This window comes from Pholcus phalangioides, unplaced genomic scaffold (assembly GCF_987345545.1).
Source record: "Pholcus phalangioides strain wild (caught in Gottingen) unplaced genomic scaffold, Ppha-v1.0 ptg000008l_1, whole genome shotgun sequence".
Lineage (NCBI taxonomy): Eukaryota > Metazoa > Arthropoda > Arachnida > Araneae > Pholcidae > Pholcus > Pholcus phalangioides.
In genome coordinates, this window is record NW_028301601.1 from 37,048,338 (window position 1) to 37,075,173 (window position 26,836).

Genomic DNA, 26,836 nt, shown 5'->3' on the forward strand with positions numbered 1-26,836 from the left:
TCGAATATCATTATCTCCATTAAAAACCGACGCGAAAAAGTCATTGAAAGCACTACACATGCCTACATTGCTCTCTACTTTTGAGCCTCCTATCGAGAGGGGGCCAACTGTCCCCTTACATCCATTATTGACGTATCGAAAAAATGATTTTGGGTCAGAGCCAATGTTATCTGCCAACCTAGATTCAACTTGCTTTTTACTATCCCTTATCGCTTTCTTCAACAGTCTTCTTTTATCAGTAAACAATGATAGGTCACCTCGTCCACTTTTATACTCTCTGAATGCTCTTTTCTTTTCAAGATAAAGGTTCCGCACGCTATCCGTGAACCATAGAGGGTGTGATGTACAAACACGCTTTTTTCGAACAAAGGGTATGACGTCGTGCAAAACAGAGGACAGCTTCGTACTAAATTCTTCCCATTGACTTACCACCCCTACTGATTCCAACCGGTCTTTGAAAACTTCCGCTAACCTTCTTCGCAAAACATCAAAGTTAGTTCTCCGAAAACAAGGAACCAATCTTTTGTTATCAACCTTACCCGAGGAAAAGTTACAGTGAAATCTGACGATACGATGATCACTGGAAGAAAACTCTTCCCCCACCGAAACATGTTCAACTAGATCCTCAGAACTAGTAAGAACTAAATCCAAAATAGCAGTACCCCTAGTGGCTTCTGATACATGCTGATACAAAAAATTTTCGAGCACCAACTTAAGAAAGTCTCTTTCATACTGATTTCCAGATGAAAGGTTCTCCCAATCAATACCCGGGTAATTGAAATCCCCTAGTATGAGAACCCTCTTTCGCTTACACATGTAGGAAATTTCATCGTGCATTTTGGCGATGTAGTTTTGATCCCTATTCGGTGGATTGTAACAAACCCCAACAATAAGCTTATGACGTCTTTTGTTCTCAAGTTCAACCCATACTACATGTATGTTATACATGTAGTATGAATAATGAATACATGTGAATATACATGTATGTTACTGATAATGCCAGTTATACTGAAATACTGAAATCGGCCAGTTCGCGAATTGGCTGGTTTTGTTGACCAATGTTCAAATTCCGTTCTTTGGCCAGCCAGTTTGCGAAGTGACTGGAGATCCTTGATGGGATGTGATCCCCCAATGGCCGAGAAAAAAACGGCATGATTCTTGTTTATCGCCATTTAGCGTATTTTTTCGTGATAATTATGTCCCCGTTAGCTATGGTGTATAGTATGGTATGTAATATAGCGTAGTCACGATGGTAATCTTTTTTTCCCTCTTCAAACTTTGACAGAAAAACTATATGTGTCTATGTATATTATATAAATATTTTTTAACTCTCAAATATCTCTTTTCTCTCTCTCGTCACATAGAGCTAATTCACCACAGCTACTATATATAGCCATGTATCCCCCGTTAGCACGAAGCCCCGTTACCGAAAAAAATAATGTATTTGAGGCCTATCGCACCATCTTACATCAGCACATCGAACATTGGCCAGGGATCTCCAGCCACTTCGCGAAATGGCCAGCCAAAACCGGAATCATTTCTGCAAATCGGACTTTGGCCAAAACTCTCGGCCAGTTCATAAAGTGGCTGGCCGCAATTCGGGATTTGGCAGTAACGTATACATACAGGGGCCGTTTCCAATAGGCTTTGGGAAAAGCAGGAGAATACCGAATACCACATAGACCTGTAATTTCAGTCTCCGAAATATCTAAGAGCACCTAATTTGCTGCACTACAATCTACTGCTACTACTTACCCGAAATCGCAGAGCATTGGTTATGGACAGTAGCGCGCGATTTTGTCTACCAGTGTAGACATACCCCCGTACAACCAAGGTCGTTATAACCGAGTTTGACAGTGTTCTAGTATGATCTTCAAGATTACATTCGAGTACAAACAAATGTCTCATATAAGTGGAGTTTTGAAGGTTGCTTATAAGCTTTTTTGTGTTACCAGTGACGACAACGATTCTCTTGTTTATGTTTAGGCAGCTGTTTACATATATACAGGAACTTGTTTCGCCCAGCAGCTGCCCTTCGCTATCATTATATATCGCCCACGCATTTTATTGGTTGCGTCACCAAAAAAAAGGTACTTTTTGCATATGGCCAATTATACTTGATATGCGTGATTTACTCGCGGTGAACGTTAAACAAGAAAAATAGTGGAAAATATGCCGTTATATCAGAATCGCGGATGTGTATTCTAAGAATCGAGATGAAATAATAAGTGCTGTTTATGTTGGAATAAGACGCGTAGATCGTGTTGAAACCCTTGGAATATTGCTCAAATAATCGGTCGTATCACGCGGAGAGATGATGTTGTTGACAACAATCGAATAGAAAACAATGTGTGTATAGTCACTACTGCTAATGACGTCTTGGGTGTTCTCTACATATCTTTCAATAACTACTGATTCAGGTTAGTATACGAATATTATTCTCCCATATCGCTCTTCTATTGTTGATTATAGCTTCTGCTTCTTGTTTTTATTGAGCTTCAGTCATAAAAAGTCTTCGTCCTGGTTATAACGAATTCAGATATGACTCCAATGAGTAGACCGATTGTTATACAGATAAATGTGAAAAAGTATCGTTTCTAATGTCAACAAACTCGGATGTAACGACATTATTTGTAAATACAGTTCCACGCCACTTAATGTGATCACATCGGGAATCGGAATTTATGATAACAATAGCCGAATGATAATTACGTCCGAAGAAAAATCTCGTTTGCAAATACGGTAATCATACATCCCGTTTGGGCACCTGGGACCGTACGTTAAACAGATATTGACAAAACTTAGCAACTCTGTTTTTCTTTCCTACATAACAGGTTGAGAAATGTTCAATCGTTCCATTTTTTTAAACTCTATAACGGACTTCTTTTTTATCCATTGAACTAAAATCTTGCATTTTTGTTATTGAGCCGTTGTAGGGCGTTAGAATGAAAGTGTTTAATGCATACATCGTGAAATACGATATTTCAATGCGTTTCATTCATCCCTTGAGAAAATCTCTGTGGAAAAGAAATTTGAATCTGGTCAACTGATAGAAACTGATCAAGAACTGAAGAAAATGATTTTAATTTTGTCATACATTTGCTTCCACTATAGGAAAGTCATTGCAAAAGCAACTCTATCAGGGATCACAGCGTATACTACGGACTGATTACGGAGTACGGAAATGGTTGGCAACAATGGACAGGAGAGAGAACACCTTCAGGCAGAGATAACAGGATAACTACAGGATAACTTACAGAGGAAAAAAATAACTTTGGTTAACCTTAGCTTCAGAATGAGCAAAAAAAAAATTTAGGAAAAAGCAATTGATGACAACTATAAACGAGTTTTTTCCATGTTATGATATTGGTCAGTTCCGTTCCTTTCAAAAGTGATAACAATATTCAAATTGCAACATTATCCGTGATTTTAATAAGCTGTGTCAACTGTATTTTTACTTACACTTTTGTTGGGGTTTTTTTCCCCAGCAATTTTTGGAATTTGAGCTTAAAGCCGGGTTTTCCTAGGAGCAGGTTTCTTCAGCACGCGCAGCGTAAAAATGCGGATCGGTCAAAAAAACCTGAATTTCAGGTTTTTAACCAATCAGCGTTTTCACGCTGCACACAGCGCAAAAGTTTCACTCCTAGGAAAACCCGGCTTAACGCATTTAATGAATGCTTTCTGGTTTTTCCTCATCCATAACTACAGAAACTACAGCAATGAAAGCAGAATCTGATCCATGATTGTCGTTAATTGTTCTATTTCCATCAATTAGCAGAGTTTCTAGAAACCATGGATAGGAATTGATATTTTTTCCTTACTATTACAGGAATGATACTTCCTGGCAAAGTATCACTGCAAATGAATCGCGGTGTAAAACCTCCTCTCCTCATCTTTAGAGAGAATTGGTTCGAATTTAAATACTTAGCTAAGGAGTATAAAAGGGCTTAATAGCTGCAGTATTGTTAATTTGGTTCGCCAACTAATCTTTACAGAGTAATCTTATCTTTCGGTCCGAAGTAGAGAGAAAAACTAAACTCTTTTAAATACTCAATTTAACGAAACACAAGGAGGTTTTACATCCCACAATCCTTAATGCTGTTTAATCAACGCGTTCGTTACCTTTCTGAACTTTGTCTAACCTTTGAGAGCTAAGCCTTAGTGTCTTAGCTTTTCTTTGAAAGTCCAGTCTTTGTTTTTCTTTAGAGAAAAAAAGACTAGTTTTCATCTTCTCTTTGAAAGACTAGTTTTTGTTTTCTCTTTGAAAATCTAGTCTTTTCTTTCAAAGTCTTTGTTTGTCCTCCAAAAGTTTAGACTTTGTCTTCTCTATGAAAATTTAGTCTCAGTCTTGTCTTTTTTCGACAATCCAGTTCTAGTCTTTCCTTCCTTTAAAGTCGTCTTTTCTTTGAAAAAATAGTATTTAAAAAAAAAATCTAGTCTTTGTTTTTCTTTAAAAAGTCTGCTCTCCCTTTTTCCTTTAAAAGTCGTCTTTGTCTTCCCTTCAAAAATCTAGTCTCAGTCTTTCCTTCCTTTGAAAGTCTGACTTTCGTTTTTTTCTGTGAAAGTCTTTTCCTTGAAAAAGTCTTGTCTTTTCTTTTTACATTTGCTCTCGGTCTTTCTCTTTGAAAGTCCAGTCTTCTTAGTCTTTCCTTTCTTTGAAATTATTCTGGGATTCACTTGAGAGCCGAGGCATCTGATTTACTCCATACGAAATCTCCAGACAAACACTGTTTATTTCTAAAGGCGTGAAATAACTATTTCATGACAACGTTTGATAGTACACCTCAAAACCCATTATATTGAAAGCTCAATCTTGATTTATGGCGGTTCAATTTTGCGATTCTTGGGTGTCGTTATAACTAAAGCTGGTCCGATTAATCGATTTATCAGGTCGGTTGATCGATCAATTGTTAATCGCAGTTAAAAATTTTAGTTGAGTTAATCGACTCGATCAATTCGATTAAAAGTTTTATTAAAGGTTTGTGAATTAACTTGATTTTTTTTTTGAAAAAACCGATCAGATGTCTTATAAATCATGTTCTGTGCTGAACATTTTGTATAAGTGACCATATTTAAAAATATTTGAGTAAATACTAGATCAAATTATAGTTACGAAAACGGATGATTTCAGTTTCAAATTGAGTTTGGTGGGAGTTTTAGAGAAGACGACAAAAACTTATTGTCTCCACTATAAACAGTAGTTTTTCTTAAGCAGTTAAAAATTTTAATCGATTCCCAACCTTAGTTTTAAACGAGTTTGACTGCATTTCAACTGATCTTAAACGTTTATAGGATTCTCCAAGCTTCGTGAAACGTAAACCATCAGCGAGGAGGTGTTGCAGGTATGTTGATTGTATGGTATTTCTATCCACTATTGATGCACATTAGTACGGAGATGCTAAATCCAACCGAATGGAATTGGAAAGTGCAAAGAAAAAGCTGAAATTTTTCCTATTGTGTCTGAGGTAGCAGTAGAAAGTTCCCGGTGGCCGCGTTCTAAGACACTAGCTCAGCAGGTTACAAATTCGAAAAGGAGGATCAAATACATATGTATAAGTAGTTCGTTGATCCTATTTTTTTTTAAGAGAGAGAGAGAAAAGAACCATCACCACATCATGACTAGCGATATGATTATACACAGAGATTACTTTTACTTTCTTCGTATAATGTAATATGTTCGGCACGTACCAGCCGAGGAAAGGAAACTTCATCTCATCCGTGTCATCCATACAATTTTCCATCATCTTACGTAAAGGAATATCTTCTCGAGAAAGAAAGAAAATGAGAGAAATTTCACGGTCTTTTGGCTGAAAAACCAATCTATTGTCTTTTTTCTTCTTCCGATATATCGCATTTTGACGTTATTTTCGACATAATGGACGCCTCATAGATGTCTCTCATTCGTTCTTCTTGACAAATCTCTCCATGTTTTGTTTAGATTCTCAAGGACTCGCTTTGTACACGCAATGGTTTGCCATTGTGCGATTGTTTCTATGCGTGGGTTTTTTTTTCTTGCTGATGATTCCATATCTGGCATTTTTTCTATTTCGCATCATCTTCGATATCGAAATTTATCGTTTTTTCTCATCCGGAACTTATCCTATATTCAATAATGATTAAACGAGACGTGCCTCTTATTTCGTGACGCGTTTACTCGTTGGATTCTCAGATTATGAATTTGCTATCATAAGTTGAGATGGTGTATTTTGTCCCCTATAAAAGTCTCCGAAAATATTCTATGTAATGATAGTAGATCAAGCTATCAGTCATTAAAGTAATCGATTCCATTTAAACGGAATTATTTTTGTCCCACTCATTCAAAACTACCTTCAGAGACACATGTAGGCACACAGGAACCCCCCCCCCCACTTATTGGAGACTCCACACTAGCAGTAATAGAGACGAATTTTTTATTTTTGGAAATACATTTGAAAAATAACTAAATTATAGAAGAAATGCGAAAATTTTATTCGCCCAACGCGAAGGGTGCGATTTTCACACAAGGTAGCGTCTGATAAGTTCAACCCTGCTAATTTTCCTGTTTCGATATCTTTCAGTAAAAGCTTACTTTGTCGTCCATCAAAACTTCAATTGCGTGAATTCGAAAATTATCTATTACGAGAAAAGTATCCAGTTATTGTTCATTAATCCAATTTGTTTCGAGTGAAGACAATACTTCCAACATCCTTGATCACGGCTCCTGAACCAGAATTTTTAGCAAAGAAGTAGAATTTTAGCGAATTGTAGTGGAGACCTACAATTTTTCATGGGCATTTTTATACGAGCCCTTCAATATTGAGCACCTTCTGTGCTCACCACGAGAAGAACATCATACATATGACGAATCCTATAAGTGCTTGAATTCCAATCAGTTTCATGCCAATTCTAAAACTAACACAAATGAGGATTTTAATCGAGGTACCTATCTATAAATCAAGAATACGGAATCGAGCACAAGCATAGAATACGCAAGCATCGAATACTGTGAGTATTGTGGTGCTCGCGAGTTCATTAACCCTTTAAGTAGCACAGCAGAAATCACTAAATCATCCCCAAAAAAATGGCATCTCTTTTTTAATGAAAAGAGTAGGCTTTCTTCCGATTTTCATCAGGTACAAACTAAAGCAAACTTACGGAAATATGTTCCATTGAGAAATCAACTTTCCAAAATATCTGATTGTCGATGCTAAAATAAGAGGCTTTTAAGGAGGCGTATATTTATATAAATATTTTGTCGGTGTCACTTAAAGGAAAGTTGCGGTTGTGTTTGTGAGCGGTAAAGAGTACGTAAGACTAAGGTTGCGAACATAGTGCTGGTTTCCGATTCTGCGAGTCAACGCCGTTACGGATTGGCTAAAAAACCTGAAGTTAAGGTTTTTAACCGATCAGCCAGGATGCTGATTTCGAGAATCGGAAACAAGCGTGGACTATGTTCGTACCCTAAGGACCGATTCATACTCTCAGCATATCGCCTTGCACCGATAACGTGAAGTCAAAATATTGTTTGCTTGTATGGTGACGTTCACGTAGATCGGCAACCTCACCAGAAGAGCAATCAAATCTGACTTCACGCTGCCGGTGGAAAACGTAATATTGACGTTCTGTATACATAGCGTAAATCGACATCAAAGCGAAAGTTCAAGAGACGGAAGATGACAGAAACACATGGGTCGGGGGGGGGGGGGGTACAACAACAACAACAACAACAACAACTACAACTCATGAATGGCTTACACGTGTTGGTAACCACCAGCCATTGAGGGCATTTTCCGTATCTGATTTGTTTTATAGGAGCAATTGCTGCACGTGTTGTTCAGAATTTTCTCCTATTTTTATATTTATATGGTAAATATGATAAATCAGTTAAATATGTATGATCACTAATCGTCTTAGCAAGTTTGATAAATTTTTCACTTTTACGTACGATTATGCATAATAACCACGTGTCGGTGGTAAATTTGATAAATACTTGAAATTTATCGACTTGATCTGTGATTATGCGTAATATCCTACTGTTATTGGTGAATGTGAAAAATATCAAAAAGATTCCAAATGACTATATAGCATGTGTGATGAATGTAGTCGGACCTCGATACAATGATAAATTTTATGATCGTACCCCGATACAATGATATAATACATGCATGAACTAACTATCATGTACAGTATATCATAAAGTAGGATTTATCATGTTTACCAACGACGCGACGCTTAAGTATTATGCATAATAGCCGGCAAAAGTGATAATTTTTTTAGTACTTATTAAATTTACCAGCGATGTTTGAGCATAATCGTCGGTAAAAGGAATAAATATAGGGGAAATTTATCATACTTACCAAAATGCTCGTCGATTATGCATGATAATCGCATTTACATATTTACCGTAACATATAACATCTGTATATGTTACATATAACCATATTCACATCTATCAAAGTAAATCAGTAAACTCGACATATTATATCCGATGTTCACCATCGATATCCAATTCGACGCATGTTGAAATACAAAAAGACACGAAGGATACTAATAAAATAAATTAAGACATAAAATTATGGTACCTTTCACCAACGTCATTTTTTCAGCTTTTCAATGCAAACAGTTGTAATAGGATATACAGGAAATATTTCAATAAAAAGTTAAGGGGTTTTTCCTCTCACAGGGAAGTGGCGCAGCTGCTGCTGTTTCTGGGAATCTCTTTTTTTTTATCTGAGATGTCATTGATAGCAAAAACGTTTGAAATGTATGTGATTGTACAGCTGCTGATCTGAGTTGTATTTTTAGTTGAATTGAAAGATTTTTTTTTCTTCTTCATCCTTTTCCTATCTATATTCTATATCGGGGGATTCCTCTCTTTTTTTTTGTTTGTGACACCCTTTAGAATGAGAAAGAATTTTGAATACCTCGTTTAACCCCTGGCTGATCTCAAAGAACTTTGGTGACACTTTGAAGTGCCACGGGCATTATATAGTCCCGTAACTACTTTCAATGGATATATAATTTCATGGCACTACTGATCGATATAACGAAACCATAGCACGGGGGGGGGGGGGGTTCTTAACCTTTTTCAGCCGCGACCTAAAATCGACAAGATCAGTGTTTCGTGAGCCATAGGACTATTTTTTTTATTTTCGAAATTAGTGATGCAATAAGTGCATTCATAACAGGACTGTGAGTGAATTTGTACGAATTATCTAGGAAGCAGATTTGTAAGATCTACAGCTCAGAAATCCCTGGCTGTTAGTGGATTTACATGACCGATCTTGGAAACCCTTGTGAATCAAGTTTGAGTCGCGACCCATAGGTTAAGAATCCCCAGCCTATAGCATTACATGTCATTACATACCATTTAGGAATCATTGTTCCCAAGGCCTTCTCGACAGTATCGTAGGTGCAAAGTGGTAGTGGTTCTCAACCTGGGTCCAACAGTGTCAGTCCTTTGTGGTGTTCGGATGTACTGTAATGAGGTGAAAGTCAAGGGAAAGAGAAGCCATGGCTGTGGGTTTAAGGGGGGCGACAGAGAGGTGTGCGATAAATGAAGCTTATGGGTGAAATACGGTGGGATATAGTGTGTGTGTGTGTGTGGTTACTTTCTTGTCCCATCAAGACTGCCTATAGAACCAGGGTCATCCTAGTCTAAGTAGTGCATGGTATGGGGATGGGCCCATCCATGTATGACCCATGGACTTCGCGTCCATGTGAGACTTGCACGATGAGATCCAATACCAGGGTATTTAAAAGTGATTATATCAAAATGAAGCTGTTGAAGTTCCAGCTAAATACGGGGAGTAATCAATCATATATATTGCTGTCCCGCCCCTAGAGGCATACAGCGGGAAATACGGGGAGTAAAGAAAATTACTTTGCTTGGAGCCCATCGTTTTGAGACAACCCTGCATACATCAGGAAAGAGGAAAGCTCACCGAATTCTGTCCCCGGGATCTGGACCTTATTTACATATAAGAAAACTTTCACCATGAATTTAAGGAAAAGTAAATTCGATAAGTAGAAATGGTCTTGCTGTTGCTCCTGCATTAAGGATAGAGCCATGAGAAGAAGAACATGGTCTACAGAGGGCTACGGTTGACTTACGGTTAATTAGTATGACCAAATGTTAAGAAACACTGTTCTAGGGCCCGGCCCCTGACAAGGTTAGTAAAACCAGAATTTTTAAATTAACAAGCTTTTGATAAAATCACAATATCGGATCACACAATCACGAGGTCCTTATGAACCGGGGGGGGGGGGTCTCAGGCCATGCCTGGGTGGGCACATAAGTTGAGAGCGTTTTCCAGTGATATTGATATGATGCCTTTAAGTGGTATTGATGGCACGGCTGATCGTTTTTTTCGAAATTCGATCAAAAATTCCGCATAATGTTACCAAACATGCACATATCTGAAGTTTCACTTAGATAACTTAACCATGCACTGGTGTGCATCACGGTCATGTTCCGACGAGCAATCAATCCTCAAGAATCTAGCAAAAGCTTTGGGTAAGGCAAAATTCAGTGTCCGTATACATATAGATGCTTGACCGAATAATTCCATCACCACAAAAAAATTAGACCGCGAAATCATCAAACGAATTTTATTCCTCTTCGATAAGTATTTTCAAACGTACCTATCAAAAGCCATTCTATCAACCTTCTCATTTTTTTGGGTCATCCCGAAAGTTTTATGCATCAATAGGGCATTATCAGTTCTGATCTAGCATATTTTACCATACAGCAAAAATGGAAAGTATTTTAAGATCTTACCGCTTATCTTTCGAAGAGTACCTCCCATTTTTCATATCACGACTTCAAGCTATCTTTTAGGCATTTTCAAAATTCTATCCTTGTGTCCTTGTATAAATTTAGTTGATTTGGATTACAAATCTAATGTATCTTTCGGCAATATCTACAGTTAGAGATTTTCCCTATAAATAAGTTCGAATCGAGCGAAACAGATTCAAGTGAGGCGATTGGATGTCGGATGTGATAAAGTATCCCGGTCAATATCATGCTATTGGTCCGGGTGACAAATCAAATTAGACAAAAAAAAGAGGGCTCATTTGGTTTTATGAAGCATGTCATACAATGAATGTCGATCCGGCTAGCTCCCAAAACATTCTTGGGAAATTTGTTTTTTAGGAATGAAATGAATGAATCAGTAGAGAGTGTCTTAATGTGTAAGCGTGGCCTCAGCTTATTTTTTTCTGACGACATAAATAACTTACGGCCACGCACACACAGCACGTTTCTGCATGTAATCAGTTCGTTAGAAATATTATTATTTCTCAGAAATCGGTCAGTGTTACCTTGATTTTAGTTTTTTTAAAGGATCATATGAAGTGCCTAGAATGCAACTTTCAATCAGCCAAACTGGATACCATAAAAGACTTACGAAAATTTATTTTTCAAAAATTTCCCAAAAAAATACTTCATTTGGAAAAGAGTGTTAACCGTTCAGTTTTTTCTTTATTATTATACGGTCCACGCCGCTTAATGTGATCACACCGGGATTCTGGTTTCTGATAACAATGACCTAATGATAGCTATATCGAAAAAGTTTCGTTTGCTATAACGGTGACCATACATCCTGTTCGACCAAACGGGATGTGTGGTAGATACGTCTTTGTAAAACACGATAATCTGTTTTGTTTTCCCCACATAATTAGTAGCAAAAATGTTCAATCATTTCCTTGTTTTTTCTATTCTGAAACAGCACCTCTTTTTTTCCTCCCTTTGAGCTTGAATTCAGTGTTTTTGCTATTCAGCCATTATGAGGCGTTAGAATTGAAACTGCGCCCAATGTGCATCACAAATTACTTTTTCTAATATACGCAATACGTTTCATAGATCTCTTGAAAAAGTCTCTCGGAAAAAGAATTAGAATCTGTTCAACTGACAAAAACGGATCAAGAACTCAAATAAAGCGCTTTTTTTCGTCTGACATTTACCTTCACTATAGGAAGCTCATTGCAAAAGCAGCTCCACATGTATAAGGATCACAGCAAATACTATGGACAGATTACTAAATTAAGTACGGAAATTTCTGTACTTTTTTCAAGTGTTAGGAAATGATACTTTGGTGATAAAAAATCGACCCTACCCTTCAGTTGGCGCCCTAAAACATCGGCCCCTTTTCAGTTGGAGACTTCTGCCGCAGCGTTGTTCTCAGGATTCAGGATCCGGCCCTGTGTCTGTCAATAAGGGAAGGAAAGAGAACACCTTCTAACCTCCTAGCAGTCTTGTAGCCTGATAGCTATAGCTCAAGGGGAAAAAAATAAATTTGGTCAAACCTTAGCTTCAGAATACGCAAAAAAAAACTTTCGACGAAAAAAAAATTAATAATCATATCCTAAGTCCCGGTAACGAGCCATTCAAGTATTACGTCATCATCGATGGGGGGGGGGGGGTTCCGATTTGCTGACTTTTGATGACAAGGGGGAGGGGGTGTTGGATAATGCTTACGTCATCAACCACCCTTTATGAAAATATGAGTTAGGATTCAGAGGGCAGAGCTAATCACGAAATTTTGCTGACAAGGGGGGGGGGGTCAAAAATGGCTAAAAATTTGCTTACGTAATACTTGAACGCCCCTAACGAAAAAAACGAGTTTTTTTTCCATGTCATGATATTAGTCCGTTCCCTTTCTTTCAAAAGTGATAACAATATCCGAATGATAACATTATCCGTGCGTGAAATAACCATGTCGACTGTGTAAGTAAAAAAGAGTGAAAGTTGTAAAATATTCTCGGCTATTGCTGATATTTTGTGGGGGATGTTTATACAAACTTCTGTATCAGTGAATATTGAAACGAACCACCATTTTGGATTATTTAGTTTTACAAATTCAAAAATTAAAAAAAAATGAATTCACAACATTAAAGAAAAAGATCAAAATTGAGGTGAAAGTTTATTATAAGCGTTTTTTTATCCTTCTAGTGCACGGGGTAGAAAATGTTCCGTGGGTGCGCGGGTTGGGTCTTACAGACCCATATTGAATTGAATACACACAAAATATATTTATACACTTTCTTTTTTTTAGTATTTTGATAAATTTATTATTACATCATTTTTAGCTTTAATATGAACATGAAATTAATACAATTCACCATTGCTTCACCATTTTATATGAAATTTCAAATTGACGGTTCTGGATTACTCAACATCATACTTAAGCAGAAACTCTCAATGATTAAACCAATAAAATTAATTTTTTTTTCGAGGATAATACGAAAATACAGTGAAAAATGCACTATATCGCATTTTTAAAGTCATTTCAAAATAACCATATCAATCAACATTTGAAGGAAAAAAATGTTGTTTGTTTGCATGGGTTGGGTATGACAGACCCCCAGATACAGTTAAACCTTTCAACAGTTCCGGGAAAAAAAAAGTAATTTCCGCCAAAGTTGGCACAGTAAATAAACGAGTTTAAATAGGAAATGGGCGAAAAAAACCTCAAGAAAATTGTTTCTGCCAAATGTCGATAAATGAAAGAATGGACATGGGTCTGTGAGACCCAATATGCGTACTCGAGGGCTGAAATCTCAGGAATGCAAATCAATATCGGAATATATTTCCAATTGAGAGGGGGGGGGGGGTTGCGTGCGGATAGTATCGTTGCAATGTCGGTCCATTCATGTTATAAAATTTATTTTATTTTCTCTTTATTTCTCCATTAACCTTACATATGGTTGAGTAAGTTTCAGCATTAAGTTTCAGAAGTGCATGTTAACATTTTTCTAAAATCATACTATATATTTTGACAGAAATTAAAGAAGGGAAATTACTTATGAGAGAATACTCAAATTATTACTTATAATGTGTGAAATACCTGAATGAATATAGTAATTCAATTTGATCTATATATATAAAATTGATTTCCTGTGTGTGTGTGTTCTTTATACAAATCTAGATTAATTTTAAATTTATCGTCGCTAAATTTTGCATATATATACCAAACGGGACCCGACTTGAACGATAGGATACTTTAAACGCGAAAAAGAGCAAAAAATGTGCATCAATGTCATCGTAGCAAGACAGCTGCAAATATTTCCGGACCTATCTTCTCAGTTTGCTCCAGAAAATGACGCAGTGTTTTTACAGGATGTTCGGCATTTTTCACTGTTGCTTTTTTCTAGTTCCTCTGAATCATCTTCTGCTATGTTTTCATCACCTGAGTCGGCCATACATTCAGCAATAATTTCGGTATGTGCCGTAACTTTGTAGTGGACTGTCTATTTCCAGAAAATCGGAAAATGAAATTTCTAGATTCAACTGTTTTTTTTTTTGGTTAATTCCACTGAAATTTCATCTTCAGCATTGTTCTGAGAATCGTTGGAATTCGAGTGAGTCACCGGACACCGGATTTGATCCTTCATTACGGGGATGATTGGTTACAACCCCAGCCTTAATGATGCAATTTTGAATTTTCTGTTGGCTGACTTTTTGCCATGCTGAACAAACCATCCACATAACATTCATTTCCCGTAAATCCTAGTATCCACCTATGATTGACAAGATCCATCAACACAATAAGTTGTAATAATCCTTTGTTATCGGATTCTTTCAAATCCGAAAAAAAAGTCTGATTTCCGCGGAAGAAAAAGGAATTTCGGTGTTTTCTTTTCGCTGTGATCGTTGCTTGATCTTCGAGATAGAGAGTTTTTAAAAAAATTACTTCGAGACAGAAGTGAAAATGCATTGATTTCGTAAAGTAAATGCAGGAATTTTTTTTTTCTTCGAGATATGGAGTTTTTCGAGAAAGAGAGTTTTGACTGTATTTTGTACTTGGGTGACAAATTAAAACAAATTTATTTATTTTCTGGAGTTGAATGAATGAAATCGCATCTATCCAAGCAGTTCCATCGTTGTTATTAATGAGAAATAAACTGATTTTTTGCCATGGAAATTATCATTTTATACACATTTGCTTTATCCCGATTGATCAAGTTTAAATTCTTGATTTAACTGGATTTGTATTTTTCGAGTATTATGTATACATAATTGTATATATATATTACTTATATTATTTTTATTTTATTTTACAATTTCTTCGATTGATTTAATTTCATTCAATTTGCTCAAATATATTCATTATATTTTTATTTTCTTCACGACCAAAAGTCGAGTGGAATATCTTAAAAATACATTAATTACGGTAAAAATCCAGTTTTCGATTTACCTGTATCATCATTAAATATTTATTTTTATATGATAAAACTACACCCAATAACTTTACGACGATTACTAATTATTTTTGATATACAGTATTAAGATATCTCGATCGGAACATCAATTCCTATTTTTTAGGAATTCGAACAAATTCTAAAAAAAATGAATTCCTAAAACATCACAAAAAAAAACCACCAAAAAAAAAAAAAAAAAAGCCACTATACTATGTTTCAGTAGGAAAAAAGCACTAGGCCAACATACAAGCCCCGAATACCAGCAAACACCTGTTCGTTTTTGTCATCATGTACTTTTTTTTCTCTCCCTTTCCATTTATAGTACGTATAATACGTGTTTAGGGTAAAAAAAATGGTGGTTTTTTTTTCAATATCTTTTCTCAGAAGGAAAATATTTTGGAAATCACTGAGAAAAGGTGGAAAATGTGAAAAAGAAGAAGAAATTGGAGGAACTTTCCCCACATCCGGTTTCGGATCGTGGGACCGTTCAACGTTGACAGGAAATGCTCCCGTCCGTACACACTCGCTGTATTTTGATGCCAGGTGGTTTGCGTTGGCTACTTGCGTACACACAGTCATAACATCGCACAAAAAGAAAAAAAATCGTCTTCCACTAAATTCGGTTTTTATTTCTCGCGATGTTATTTATCATTATTTTATAGTGGATTCACACGATCTCGTATCCATGTATGTATTGGTGTTAAGGACAGTCTAAGGGTGAATTTTGCGTATTTATATCAATTTTTTTTTCTACTACGAGATATATATAGATGTTACGGTAAATGTAATAAATCGGTTATTATGCATAATTACCAATCGCCTTGGTAAGTTTGATAAATTTATCACTTTTACTTGCGAATATGCATAATGTCCAAGCGTCGTTGGTAAATTTGATAAATACTGAAAGCATCATTTGTACCGGTGATTATGCATAATACCCTAGTATAATTTTAGGATTTGATAACTATGATAAATAATACTTGATGAATAAATAATTTCAACTGTGTGTGATGAATATAGTCGGAACCCGATATGATGATACAATACATGTAGGAATTATGATGTATAGTATATCGAATAGTACGATTTATCATATTTATCAACGTCGCGTGGGTATCATGCACAATCGCCGGTAAAAGTGATTAATTTAAGAAAATTTATTAAACTTATTAAAATGCTAGGTAAATATGCATAATAACCGGTTATTATGTACAATAACCAGATTTATCACATTTACCGCATAACATATGTATATAGAGTCAAACTCTCTCGGTTAAACCTTGGTCGAAACGACACCTCGGCTATAACGTTGATAATTGGCAGTCCGGGCGGATTATCATGAAAAGAATAATGTTGGTGAACCTTGGAGCTTCTTATATCGCTGATGAAAACGCAACGACCTCGGATATAACGGGGTTTAATACATTTATGATGCTCTGACTTAGTCCAGGAGAATAAGCAGGATCGACCTTTGCGGGGAGTGGAAGCGTATGAAACATCTTACAGAAAAATTTTGAGCCATTAACCTTCGATAAAAGCATTTTGATAGTCTAATTTTTTTTATAAACCACATGAATTCATTTACACACTTGTAGAAACTGTTGGGAAGCTCTGATTCCCAACCACTGTGTCACGACACTTCTGGGTCCCGCCGACGTGTCTCGAGTACAAGTAGCGGTGTCGCGAGATTTCTAAAATTCATTCTCAAGTGAGTGTAGAGATAGTTACTGTATTTCGATTCCTTTATTTTTTATTTCATGAATTTTCTGGCCGGAAACTTGGCATAAAGTAAATACATGCAGATAAATGTAAGCAACACACCATAGCAGCCTTTGCTTGTTCAGCTTTGTATCATACATGGCGGTTTTCTTAATTTCTTTTCATATTTAAAATCGATTAAGTTCGTGAAGTTTTAAAAATTACGAACATTTTTAGCTTTCTTAAGTACGGTACGGGCAGAACGTTCATAATACGAATGTCTAGTAATCCAATAATCGACTGACAAGATTGAATGCTGTTTAAAAACCTTATGAGCAGAAGAAAACACGATCTCCTGAACACATGACAGTAATGAGCTTTAGCGCTGTTTTGATCTATAAGTTACTATTATAATCCTATTATTGTCTCCTGTAGGATTTTCTCAAGAAAAGCTAATCCTACTCTTCCCGAGTCGAGCAAAGAATTCAAAAATCGTCGATCTGTTCCTTGATCCAAGAAGGTCCTAGGTCACAGATTGAAATAACGTGTAGATGTGCAGAAAATAACCAATTGCAAACGAGAGAGAGAGATTTATTTACTAACTATATTTCACAAGATTACGTGAGTTCCGAAAATAACCGAAAATTGTCTCGACGATTGATGGCCAATGAAAATTATGCCCGACCCACTGGTCGCTGAATTTCGCTCGCTCCTGTCGCAATGTCTTTTTTCGTGATCAGTTTCGCTACGTATTCGTCAAAACAGAATTGTAACAACTGGGATTAACTAACAAGTATTTCCAAATAATGATGATGATAATAATAACAATTGGGTCAGGAGAAAGTTTTATTTTGATGCTGGCACCCACACACGTTTCTCGAGCAAATACATTTCGAGACCAACGATAGTGGTCATGAGACCTAAATTTCAAACAAGGTCAATGGCGCAAACTCTCATTTTTTAAATATTTATATGGGACTCAAAATTTCAGTTACAATAAATGCAGCCACTTTTCAGATTTACTACTTCCGAGGCACCCGAGTACCCATGGGACAATGTATTGAAATCACCTTTTATGGTAAGAGCCTGGATGTCTCTCGGTATGGATTCACCTGATAGAGATAAAACATAGTCGTAATGAAAGTAGCATTGGATTCAAATACAGTTGAGCTCTGATTTCATGTCATTACCCGGCAAGAAATCATTTTTGAATAAATTTATGGGTATTAACGGGTTAGGCATGATAGCGAATCTTTTTCAGCAAATTTTGCAAACTCTATTTGACGAATCGGTGATAAATCTGGTAACCTTGTCCTAAGCTAACCACACGTTAGAAAAAGGAAGAGGTAGGGGAAAGAAAAAAAGGAAGAAAAGAAAGAGAAAAAATAACTATATAGAAAAGGGGGAAACAGTATAAGTAGATAGGATGTACAGTAGATTTCTCTTTTTTCATCCTCACCCTACCTATTCTCTTCCACTCTTACCTCTATGTAGTAGATAGATACATTAGGGGGGGGTCATTCAAGTATTACGTCAGCGTCGAGGGGGGGAGGGTGTTCCGGATTTGCAGACTTTTTATGACAGGGGGGAGGGGGGTTTGAAGGTTGCTTACGTCATTGACCACCCCTTTTTGAAAATATGAAATATTCTAAGCTGCTGACGAAATTTTGCTGACAGGGGGAGGGGGGGGGGATAAAATATTGCTGAAAATCCGCTTAAGTATTACGTCAGCAGATTTTCAGCAATTTTGAATGGCTCTTATTTTTGATGAAAAAAAATCACTAACAGGAATATAGAAAAAACAACAACTTTTCAGTTCATAGGTTTATAATGAAGCTTCACGATGATGACGTGAGAGGAAAGAAGACACAGAGAACTGGTTTGAATTTATTTCACTGGCGTTTGGACGAAAGCTTTCGTCCGTGATCGCAAAAGGATTAATTTTTGCATAGCAGATTTTTTTCACAATCATAGTAGCAATAATTCCTGGCACTAAATCGGGAGAGTTGTGAATCGGGGTTCGACTATATATTAACGTTATTCAAAAAAATGATTTTGGGAATCTAACGATGGAGGAATAAAAATCAACTCACCGTCATCTTGAAGCAATCGGCTTAAAACGGTACAAGTATTCGTTCATTACACATCACTCACAGTTTCAAAGTACAGTGGCTACCTGCCACTTTAGATGGCAGGTAGCACTAAAAATTCCGCAGAACAGTAGATACGCACTCAGTTGGAAGTACGCACACTTTATTCTAGACTCTGCCACGAAGCTGGGATAAAAGAGATCTCGACAACGGGAAAGTCTAGTGGCAGAGTCCTGGCACTCGGTCACATTCATTCAGGTGCAAATTAAAGGGTGGAGAAACCAAGTTCACAAAATATCTACATCACACATCAACTCCGGCAACATCACTGTACGCAGTTTACTGCCATTTACGAGTTGGAGAAATGAAGGCGTCATCTGTCGGTGGTCACCTCAAGCTCGTTAGGGGGAACTATCTTGTTATCTATATATAACCTTCCCCGGTTAGAACCTAGGATGGCAACCTCCACGGTGGTAGACGAGCATCTAGCCAATCGGACACTATTACAATATATCTGGGCTTGTGATTGCTATATATAAAATGGAAAGCTTCTAATAAGACGAGATATTTCGTCAATGCTGTTGAGAGAGTCAACAGCTATCCTCATGCAATATTTTTTTTTTGTTCTAGTTGCGGCCTCACAAAATAATATTTCACGCTCCGACTTACTGTGTTCGGAGCGGAACGTGTTCGTAAGTCGAAAAGCTGTTCTGCTAAGCATGAAATTTCCGACATTGTACTGTATATTATCTCGTCACGGCTGTCGGAAGTGTTTGTATCATAACTATCTCATCACGTTCGTTAGAAGTGATGTCTCAGCATCGATTGAGCGTAATCTAATGACTCATGGCTATGAGTTGTGACATAGACAAATGAGACGAGTATTTCGATCAATTACTCACGCATACAATCTGATCCGAAGCAAAGGTTATGATGAACAAGGACGTTTACGTCCCCATTAGAGCGTACAGATTCCTCAACAGTGTGTCTGTTGACAATAGAAAACCGGATACAACAACAAATCCAATTTGCAACAATGTATTTTTCATTACTCATTAATTGGATTGGCATCTCTATTAATGCCAAAAACACAGATAAATAAGAAATATGTTTACCACCGTCTACACAATGATTGAATCTGATTTTATATCCAAAAACTGAATCATAAGATGAATAGATATGATCAAGTCCTACTGAACTATATTTACATCACGTATAATTAGGAATTTTCTATAGTATAAAGAAGATGAAGGATTGATGAGGAGAGAAACCGAATCAAATGAATGGAAGCGTCACAGAGTTGAGACGTGAATTAGATCACGAGTCTTCTAGTCACGTTTGGAAGTCGGGTCAAGATTGCATTTCTGATTGCGATTCATGTGCGTTTGGGGTGTACATGATAATTACTCATGTGAAGTAAAGGGTGAACGGGAATTCCTGGACACATTTAAAAAATTAATAACAAATCAACCAATCGATAGAAATAAATGCGGTTTACTCTAAAATGCTTATCATGGCCTAGAGCTGTGGTGGGCAAACATTTTTAGGAGCGGGCCACTTCATTGGTTTGAAAACATGTCGCGGGCCACATAAATGACTCGTAAGTGTACCGCGGGACATTTGAAAAGTCTGGGAATGTGCCACGGGTCACTCAAATGATCTAAACTACTACCGCGAGTCACTTAAATGGTCAGCAAATGTGTCGTGGGCCACTTAAGTGGTCTGCAGATGTGTCGGGGATCACTTAAGTGGTCTGGAAATGTGTCACGGGTCACTTAAGTGAACCTGGGAATATGCCGCGGGTGATTTAAGTGATCTGATTATGTGCAGCTTAGTTCATTTTCGGAAAATTAAGTTTGAGGTCGCGGGATGGGACACATTAGATGACTTGGAGGACCACAGTTGGCCCTCGGGCCATTGTTTGGTAAATTAAAAAAAAAGTTCAAATTTCATTTACATTTGGGGCAGGAAAACAAAAGCCGTGGACATAACACATAAAATGCAACACAAACAATGCATAATTAACGTCCATGAGAATTTATGAGAAAGGCTATAAATATTTCAATGTGAGCTCATTTTTTTTTAGCTCGGGCTACATCTAAACGGCTGCGAGATTGTTTCATTCTATGTAACACGTGCGCGCACGCGAATTCTCATAAATACCAATTATACACTGTTTGTGTTGTATTTTATGTGTCATGCCGAGTTTTTTGGTTCTACAGCGCCATCTATGAGTGGAAGTTGAATTTTTTTTTAATTAAAAAAAAAAGAATCAAAAAGACCTTATTGCCACGATAAGTATTTTAGTCCAAACCACACCTTTTTTATGTCAATTTGTTGATTAGTTATCAGTTTTTTAATTGTGTCTAGGATTTCTCATCCACCCTGTATAACATTTGTTATTGCGTACATAATGTCCGAAATACCCGTTACCGCCCGGGTTTTCTACCTGCGCAAATCAAACCTTACCAGACGCAGGTCCCGGGGTGAAAACTATAGCCTGGACCCAGTAGACCCAGAGTCTCGATATGATCACATTCAGCGGCGTCGACCGTACTTCAGAAGAAGGTAATAACTAAGGTAAAGGTTCAGTCAGAAAAAAAAAAAAGGCGAGAAGTATTTTTTGATTTTATCACGAACAGTTGATTGTTTCTAGAAATGATATTTTTGTATTATTTATGGAAAAAGCTATTCTTTTTTTTACTAATGCATAGAAATGAATTTCAGAAAAACAATAACTCCGACGAGGAAAATATTAAATCCCCTCCACGTTAACCTCCACAGCCATAAATGGAAGTCAACCTGTTGCGTTACGAGCGAACGAAAAAAAAGAACATACAAATGCATATTCATTGTAATTTCCAACTTTTACTAGCGACGATATATCTTAGTTGTTCTTTTTTGTCGCGTTCGTTTACATAACAAGCCACGTTATGTTGTATTTCCGTGCCACAAGAAAAAAGAAAGAAAAAGGAATATTTTTTGGAGATATTTTTCTCTCGGATACAGAACAATAGGTGGGAAAATGCATCGAGAGGAAACATCTTCACGGAGGGGTAAGGCCTTAAAATGGCCCGTAAACGTAGGGAGAAGAAACCCACTAAAAAAAAATGGAAGATTCATTCCATCAGTATGTAATTGTGTGCAAGAGGAAAGGGAAAAAAGGTTCCAGGTGAGCAAATTCGGTATCTCTGTTGGCAAGAGAGTCTTCTTATACTCTTACTTTTCTTGTTGTTTTTTGTGTGTCAACGAACTTATTGACAATTTTTCGTCTTACGTAATTTTCGCGTGAAATTTATCTAGTGTCAAAAAGCGCGAGTGTTGTCCTGCTTACGGAAACAACTGGGGTGAAATAATTCTCGTTTTCGTCACATGGCGGTGATTTTTCAGCTGAGGCTATGCTTTGGATGTCTGTTCGACGGTTTACGGAAAATTCACTGCTAGCAAAATTCATAAAATTCGCTGCTGGGAAAATTCACCGACAACAGAGTTCGGCACGAGTCAGTGAGCGAATAAGTGAGCGAGGAATGCCCGAATGACTGAGTCAGTAAATGATACAGTAGCTAGTGAGTGACTGACTGGCTAGTGTTAGTGATAGAGCTCACTGTTCCGGGTGACAAAGTGAGTGGCTGACTGGTTAGCGTTAGTGATAGAGCTCACTGTACCGGGTGACAGAATGAGTGAGTGGCCCAGTGGTAGACTGAGTGGTCTAGTGAAAGATCGAGTGGCAGAATGAGTGATTTAGTGAGTGACCTAGTGAGTAAGCACTTGAAATGGTGATCGAATATGGGACAGAGTGAGCGACCTAGTTAGTGAGTGAATGAGTGAGCGACATTGTGAGTGACCTAGTTAGTGAGTGAATGAGTGAGCGACATTGTGAGTGACCTAGTTAGTGAGTGAATGAGTGAGTGACATTGTGAGTGACCTAGTTAGTGAGTGAATGAGTGAGCGACATTGTGAGTGACCTAGTTAGTGAGTGAATGAGTGAGCGACATTGTGAGTGACCTAGTTAGTGAGTGAATGAGTGAGTGACATTGTGAGTGACCTATGAAGTGAATGACCTGGTGAGCAAGTGAGCAACATTGGGAGTAAGTGAGTGACTTAGTGAGTGACAGAGAGATGGCCCCAGTGAATGAGTGATAGATTGAGCTATCTAGTGATTGACTGAGTGGCCTGGTGAGAGAGTGAGCGAGAGCAAGCTAGCTCCCTAGTGACAGGCTGGATTTACATTCTTTAATTTAGTCAAGCTATTGTCGGAGAATTTTCCCAGCGGTGAATTTTCCGGATACGCTATTCAACAGGACTGGAACTCAAACTTGCTGAAAAACTCTGTTGAGAGTGAATCAGAATCATCAATTAAATTTTTAAAAAAAGGGCCATTCAAGAATTACGTGAGCATCGTTCGGGCAATATATTTCTGGCCTCCCTCCTTCTACTGACAGAAAAAGTAAGCCAACCTCTGCCCCCCCCCCTCGTTCCGCCAGCAAGATTAGGTCAGCTGAGTAAAAACCTCCAAGACTAGTACTGGTTCCTATCAAAGTGACTTCGCTTACTCCAAGAGGAGTACGCAGGGGCATTGGCATGGGCGGGGAACCTTGCCCTCAAAACCAAAACACGTAAAAATTAAAATAATTTTGTAAAAAAAAATCAAGTACAGATGAAAAAATACCTTTTTACAGAGTATATTGTTTCAATCAATTTCTGTTAATTTAAAATGCTTCTTATGAAAGCTAGTATCTTAAAATTTCTCTGGAAGGTTAACCTTGCCCTCCGCCTCCAAGCAATCGATTCACCAGTGTGTTCACCCCCCTCCCAAAGGAGAACTTGAATGCAACCCCGCCTCTTAAAATTTACTGTCTCCCCAAGATTGCCAGTCACGACGTGTAAGTTTCATTGATCCCGGCTATCCCCGTTTTTGCTATAACCCATTTCTGCAAAATTTGACAGCAAGAATCATGGGAGTCCCCTGTCCAAGCGATGTTCTGGGGCCTTTCTACCTGACTACAAGTACCGGAAAAACCTCCCAATTTACAAACATACCGTAGGTTCAAAAAACATAGATCATTTCCCCATTTCAAATTTGCGTGCCCTATTGCTTACGTAATCGTCATTCGAACCCTTCCCTTCTCTCACCTTGTCATCAAAAGTAAGCAAATGTTAAACCACCCTTTTTCCAATGGATGCTGACGCAATACTTGAATGTTCCCTTAGTCGAGGAAGGATGTAATATTCGTACTCTCGAAATTGTATTCAGATCTCGTTATCATGAGGCCCCGGGGCTGTGCTCGGGTGGGCCCCATGCGTTAACCTTTTACCGGCCAAATTCAAATTTGGATTGACTTTCTTATTTTTTTTCCTTTTATTTCTCCTGAGATCAGCTCAGAGACATCAACCAAAAAATTCATGAAAAAAAAAATTTCCCGCGTGTTTTCTGGTCTTGTTCACATGTGCATATAAACATTAAAATTAAAAATAAAGAAATTAAATGTTATTCTTCCTTGAATATAGATAATTTAAAAAAAATTAAAATTTATGTCATAAATGGCTGAAATGAATGGAAATTTTCGTTTTGTAAATTATGATTGGAATTTCAGACCTTGAAGGGATCAAGGGAAAAAGAAATCAAGTGCTTTCAAGTGTGAACGAAACACAATTTTTTCTAATTAATAAAGCCGATGTTCCCAATTGGGAACATTTACCGTTAAAAAGTTAAGATGGCATTAGAACCCTCCCCCCATGTCCCGTAATCATTCGCTATATTTTCAAAATAATTTCTGCTTTATTTTGATACACATCTCGTGCCCCCCCCCCCTCCCGCCTAAGGCCGGTGTGAGGTGACGAAGCTGTCGCCTAGGGCGGCATGATTACAGGGACGACATTTTTTATGACACATTTATTAGGACGATGTTTTTACACTCCGAAATTTTTACTCATCGAAATAATTTTGAATAGAAAGCGCGAGTTGATAAATTAGAGCAGGTAAATAAAACACTTTTCAGTATTGAAATGCTCTATTTAACACTCTTGGCTATTCAATGCTCAATTCATCTCAACACACCTCCTTTCTTGAACTTCCAAACAGTGTCTTATCTCTAGAGGAGCTGGTTTGTGAGAAAAAATAAATTAGGTTCTTTCTCTTTTTTGTTAAAGATCTTTTCACTCTTTATCAACATTTTTCCGAATGAGATTTTCTTTCCTTCAGTCGATTTCCCCAGCACCAATTTGGATTCCTTGTTCATCTCCCGACAAATGTCTCTTTCAGCCAACATCATAATAGAAGAATCCCTAATGTCATGCTGTTTGGCTCCGGAATGTAATTTAAATATAAATCGAGCGTGCCGTTTATTATATATAATATTTATTAAGCTCTAGGACTGACCAAATGGGTCCCTAAGAGCTGCATAGTGTATGTTTTATTTTTTGTTCTGTTGTCTTTATTTTATTTTGTATATTTGTGTCCATGTATTTATGTGTGCTGTTTTGAATTATTAATAAAAAAAAAAAATGTTCTGACTGCCCATTTCTATATATACCTATATCTGTTCTCTATACCAGGGTACAATTTCTCGCGGAACCCTCGATGATAGCTGATGAGGCTGTTCTGCAGAACTCAAAATTTTTTTTGTATATTTAATCCAAAGAAAAGCGTGTCCCTACTGCTTCCCCAATAAAATCATAGCCCCAGGGAAAAAGGAAAAACGGTCTAGCCTCTAATTTACATATTTATTGTCATACATCATTGTGCCAGATCTTATCGTGGAAACTCCTATTCTAAGCACAGAGATTCTAAGGACTGAGATCCTTTCATGGTCGGGCAGGGCTCCTGCCAGGAGGTCGTCCGATATAATTCTCATCAGGTGTGATTTTATTTTTGTTTTTCACACTACAAATTCAAACAAAAGGGGCTCCCGTGAAGAGTCTGAACTGCAAACCCACCAAAGATCTCAGCCTAGGGCTCTACTGCGGATGTGGGGCCATGGATCACCGTGTCGTGCCTGGGATTCACGAGGTTGGAGCCCTGTCAACCTATTGGGAGGCATATTCTCGGATGAGCTTTGTTTATAACTCTCACCAGAAGAAAACATCCGCACAAGAAGTCTGACATATGGCTGGCATATATACTGCAATAATCATGATGCTAATCATTGAATCACACACACATAGGGTGTTCATCTGAGTTGTCATTGAATATCTCCTGTGAGTATGAAATCAAGCATCTATCCTCAATGGTTTAAGTGAGCAACTATGATCCCTACAAGGATAGGGCTGGCAGGGCTCTAGTGCGCGGGGGGGGGGGGCCCGGAACAAACTATTGTTTTTCTATTTTTTTACACTATACTATTCACCCCCACCAAAGATCTGTCTTCGGGGTGGAGGGCTCAGCTCCAGGACGGTGAATAACAGGGAGGCAATTCTATTTTGAAAATCCCTTATTAAAATTCGTAGTCTCGGTAGTGCGTTTATAAATGTATATTCCTTTCCTTTTAGCACCCAAGCCCAATCATTCACGTCTCTTCAATCACTGGGGATGGGGGGATGATGAGCAACGCGCGAGTTGCTCGCAATAAAAAGGAAAAATGTTATAAGATGTATTATGCCCTTTAATTTTTTTTTTCCAGATAGAGGGCACACATTGCCCTTTATTACACTTACACAGACCTGTTTCTCTGCTCACAGAATTTCGATATCTGTGCGGAATGATAAAATAACACCCTGTCTTATACAATATAGGGATTTTTTTACACTTGTGTCTCCAAGTTACTCCCATGCTCTCACATTCTCCAAGTTACTCCCATGCTCTCACACTCTCCAAGTTACTCCCATGCTCTCACACTCTCTAAGTCACTCTTTTAGTCGCTCACATGTCT

General features: G+C 37.6%; 1 protein-coding gene across 2 annotated transcripts in view; it reads left to right on the top strand.

Moving 5' to 3' along the window:
- The window catches only part of LOC149084236 (uncharacterized), an 88,573-nt gene that overhangs the window by 39,192 nt on the left and 22,545 nt on the right, over nucleotides 1-26,836 (top strand). Inside the window, exon 1 of one of the 2 annotated variants that reach the window (XM_089234583.1) lies at nucleotides 2,257-2,420. The exons of the other annotated variant lie outside the window; for it this stretch is intronic. Within the exon in view, the coding sequence (XP_089090709.1) occupies nucleotides 2,372-2,420 (49 nt within the window). The 5' untranslated portion in view covers nucleotides 2,257-2,371. Of the gene's footprint in view, nucleotides 1-2,256; nucleotides 2,421-26,836 lie in introns of those variants that run through there. 2 annotated transcript variants of the gene reach the window in all.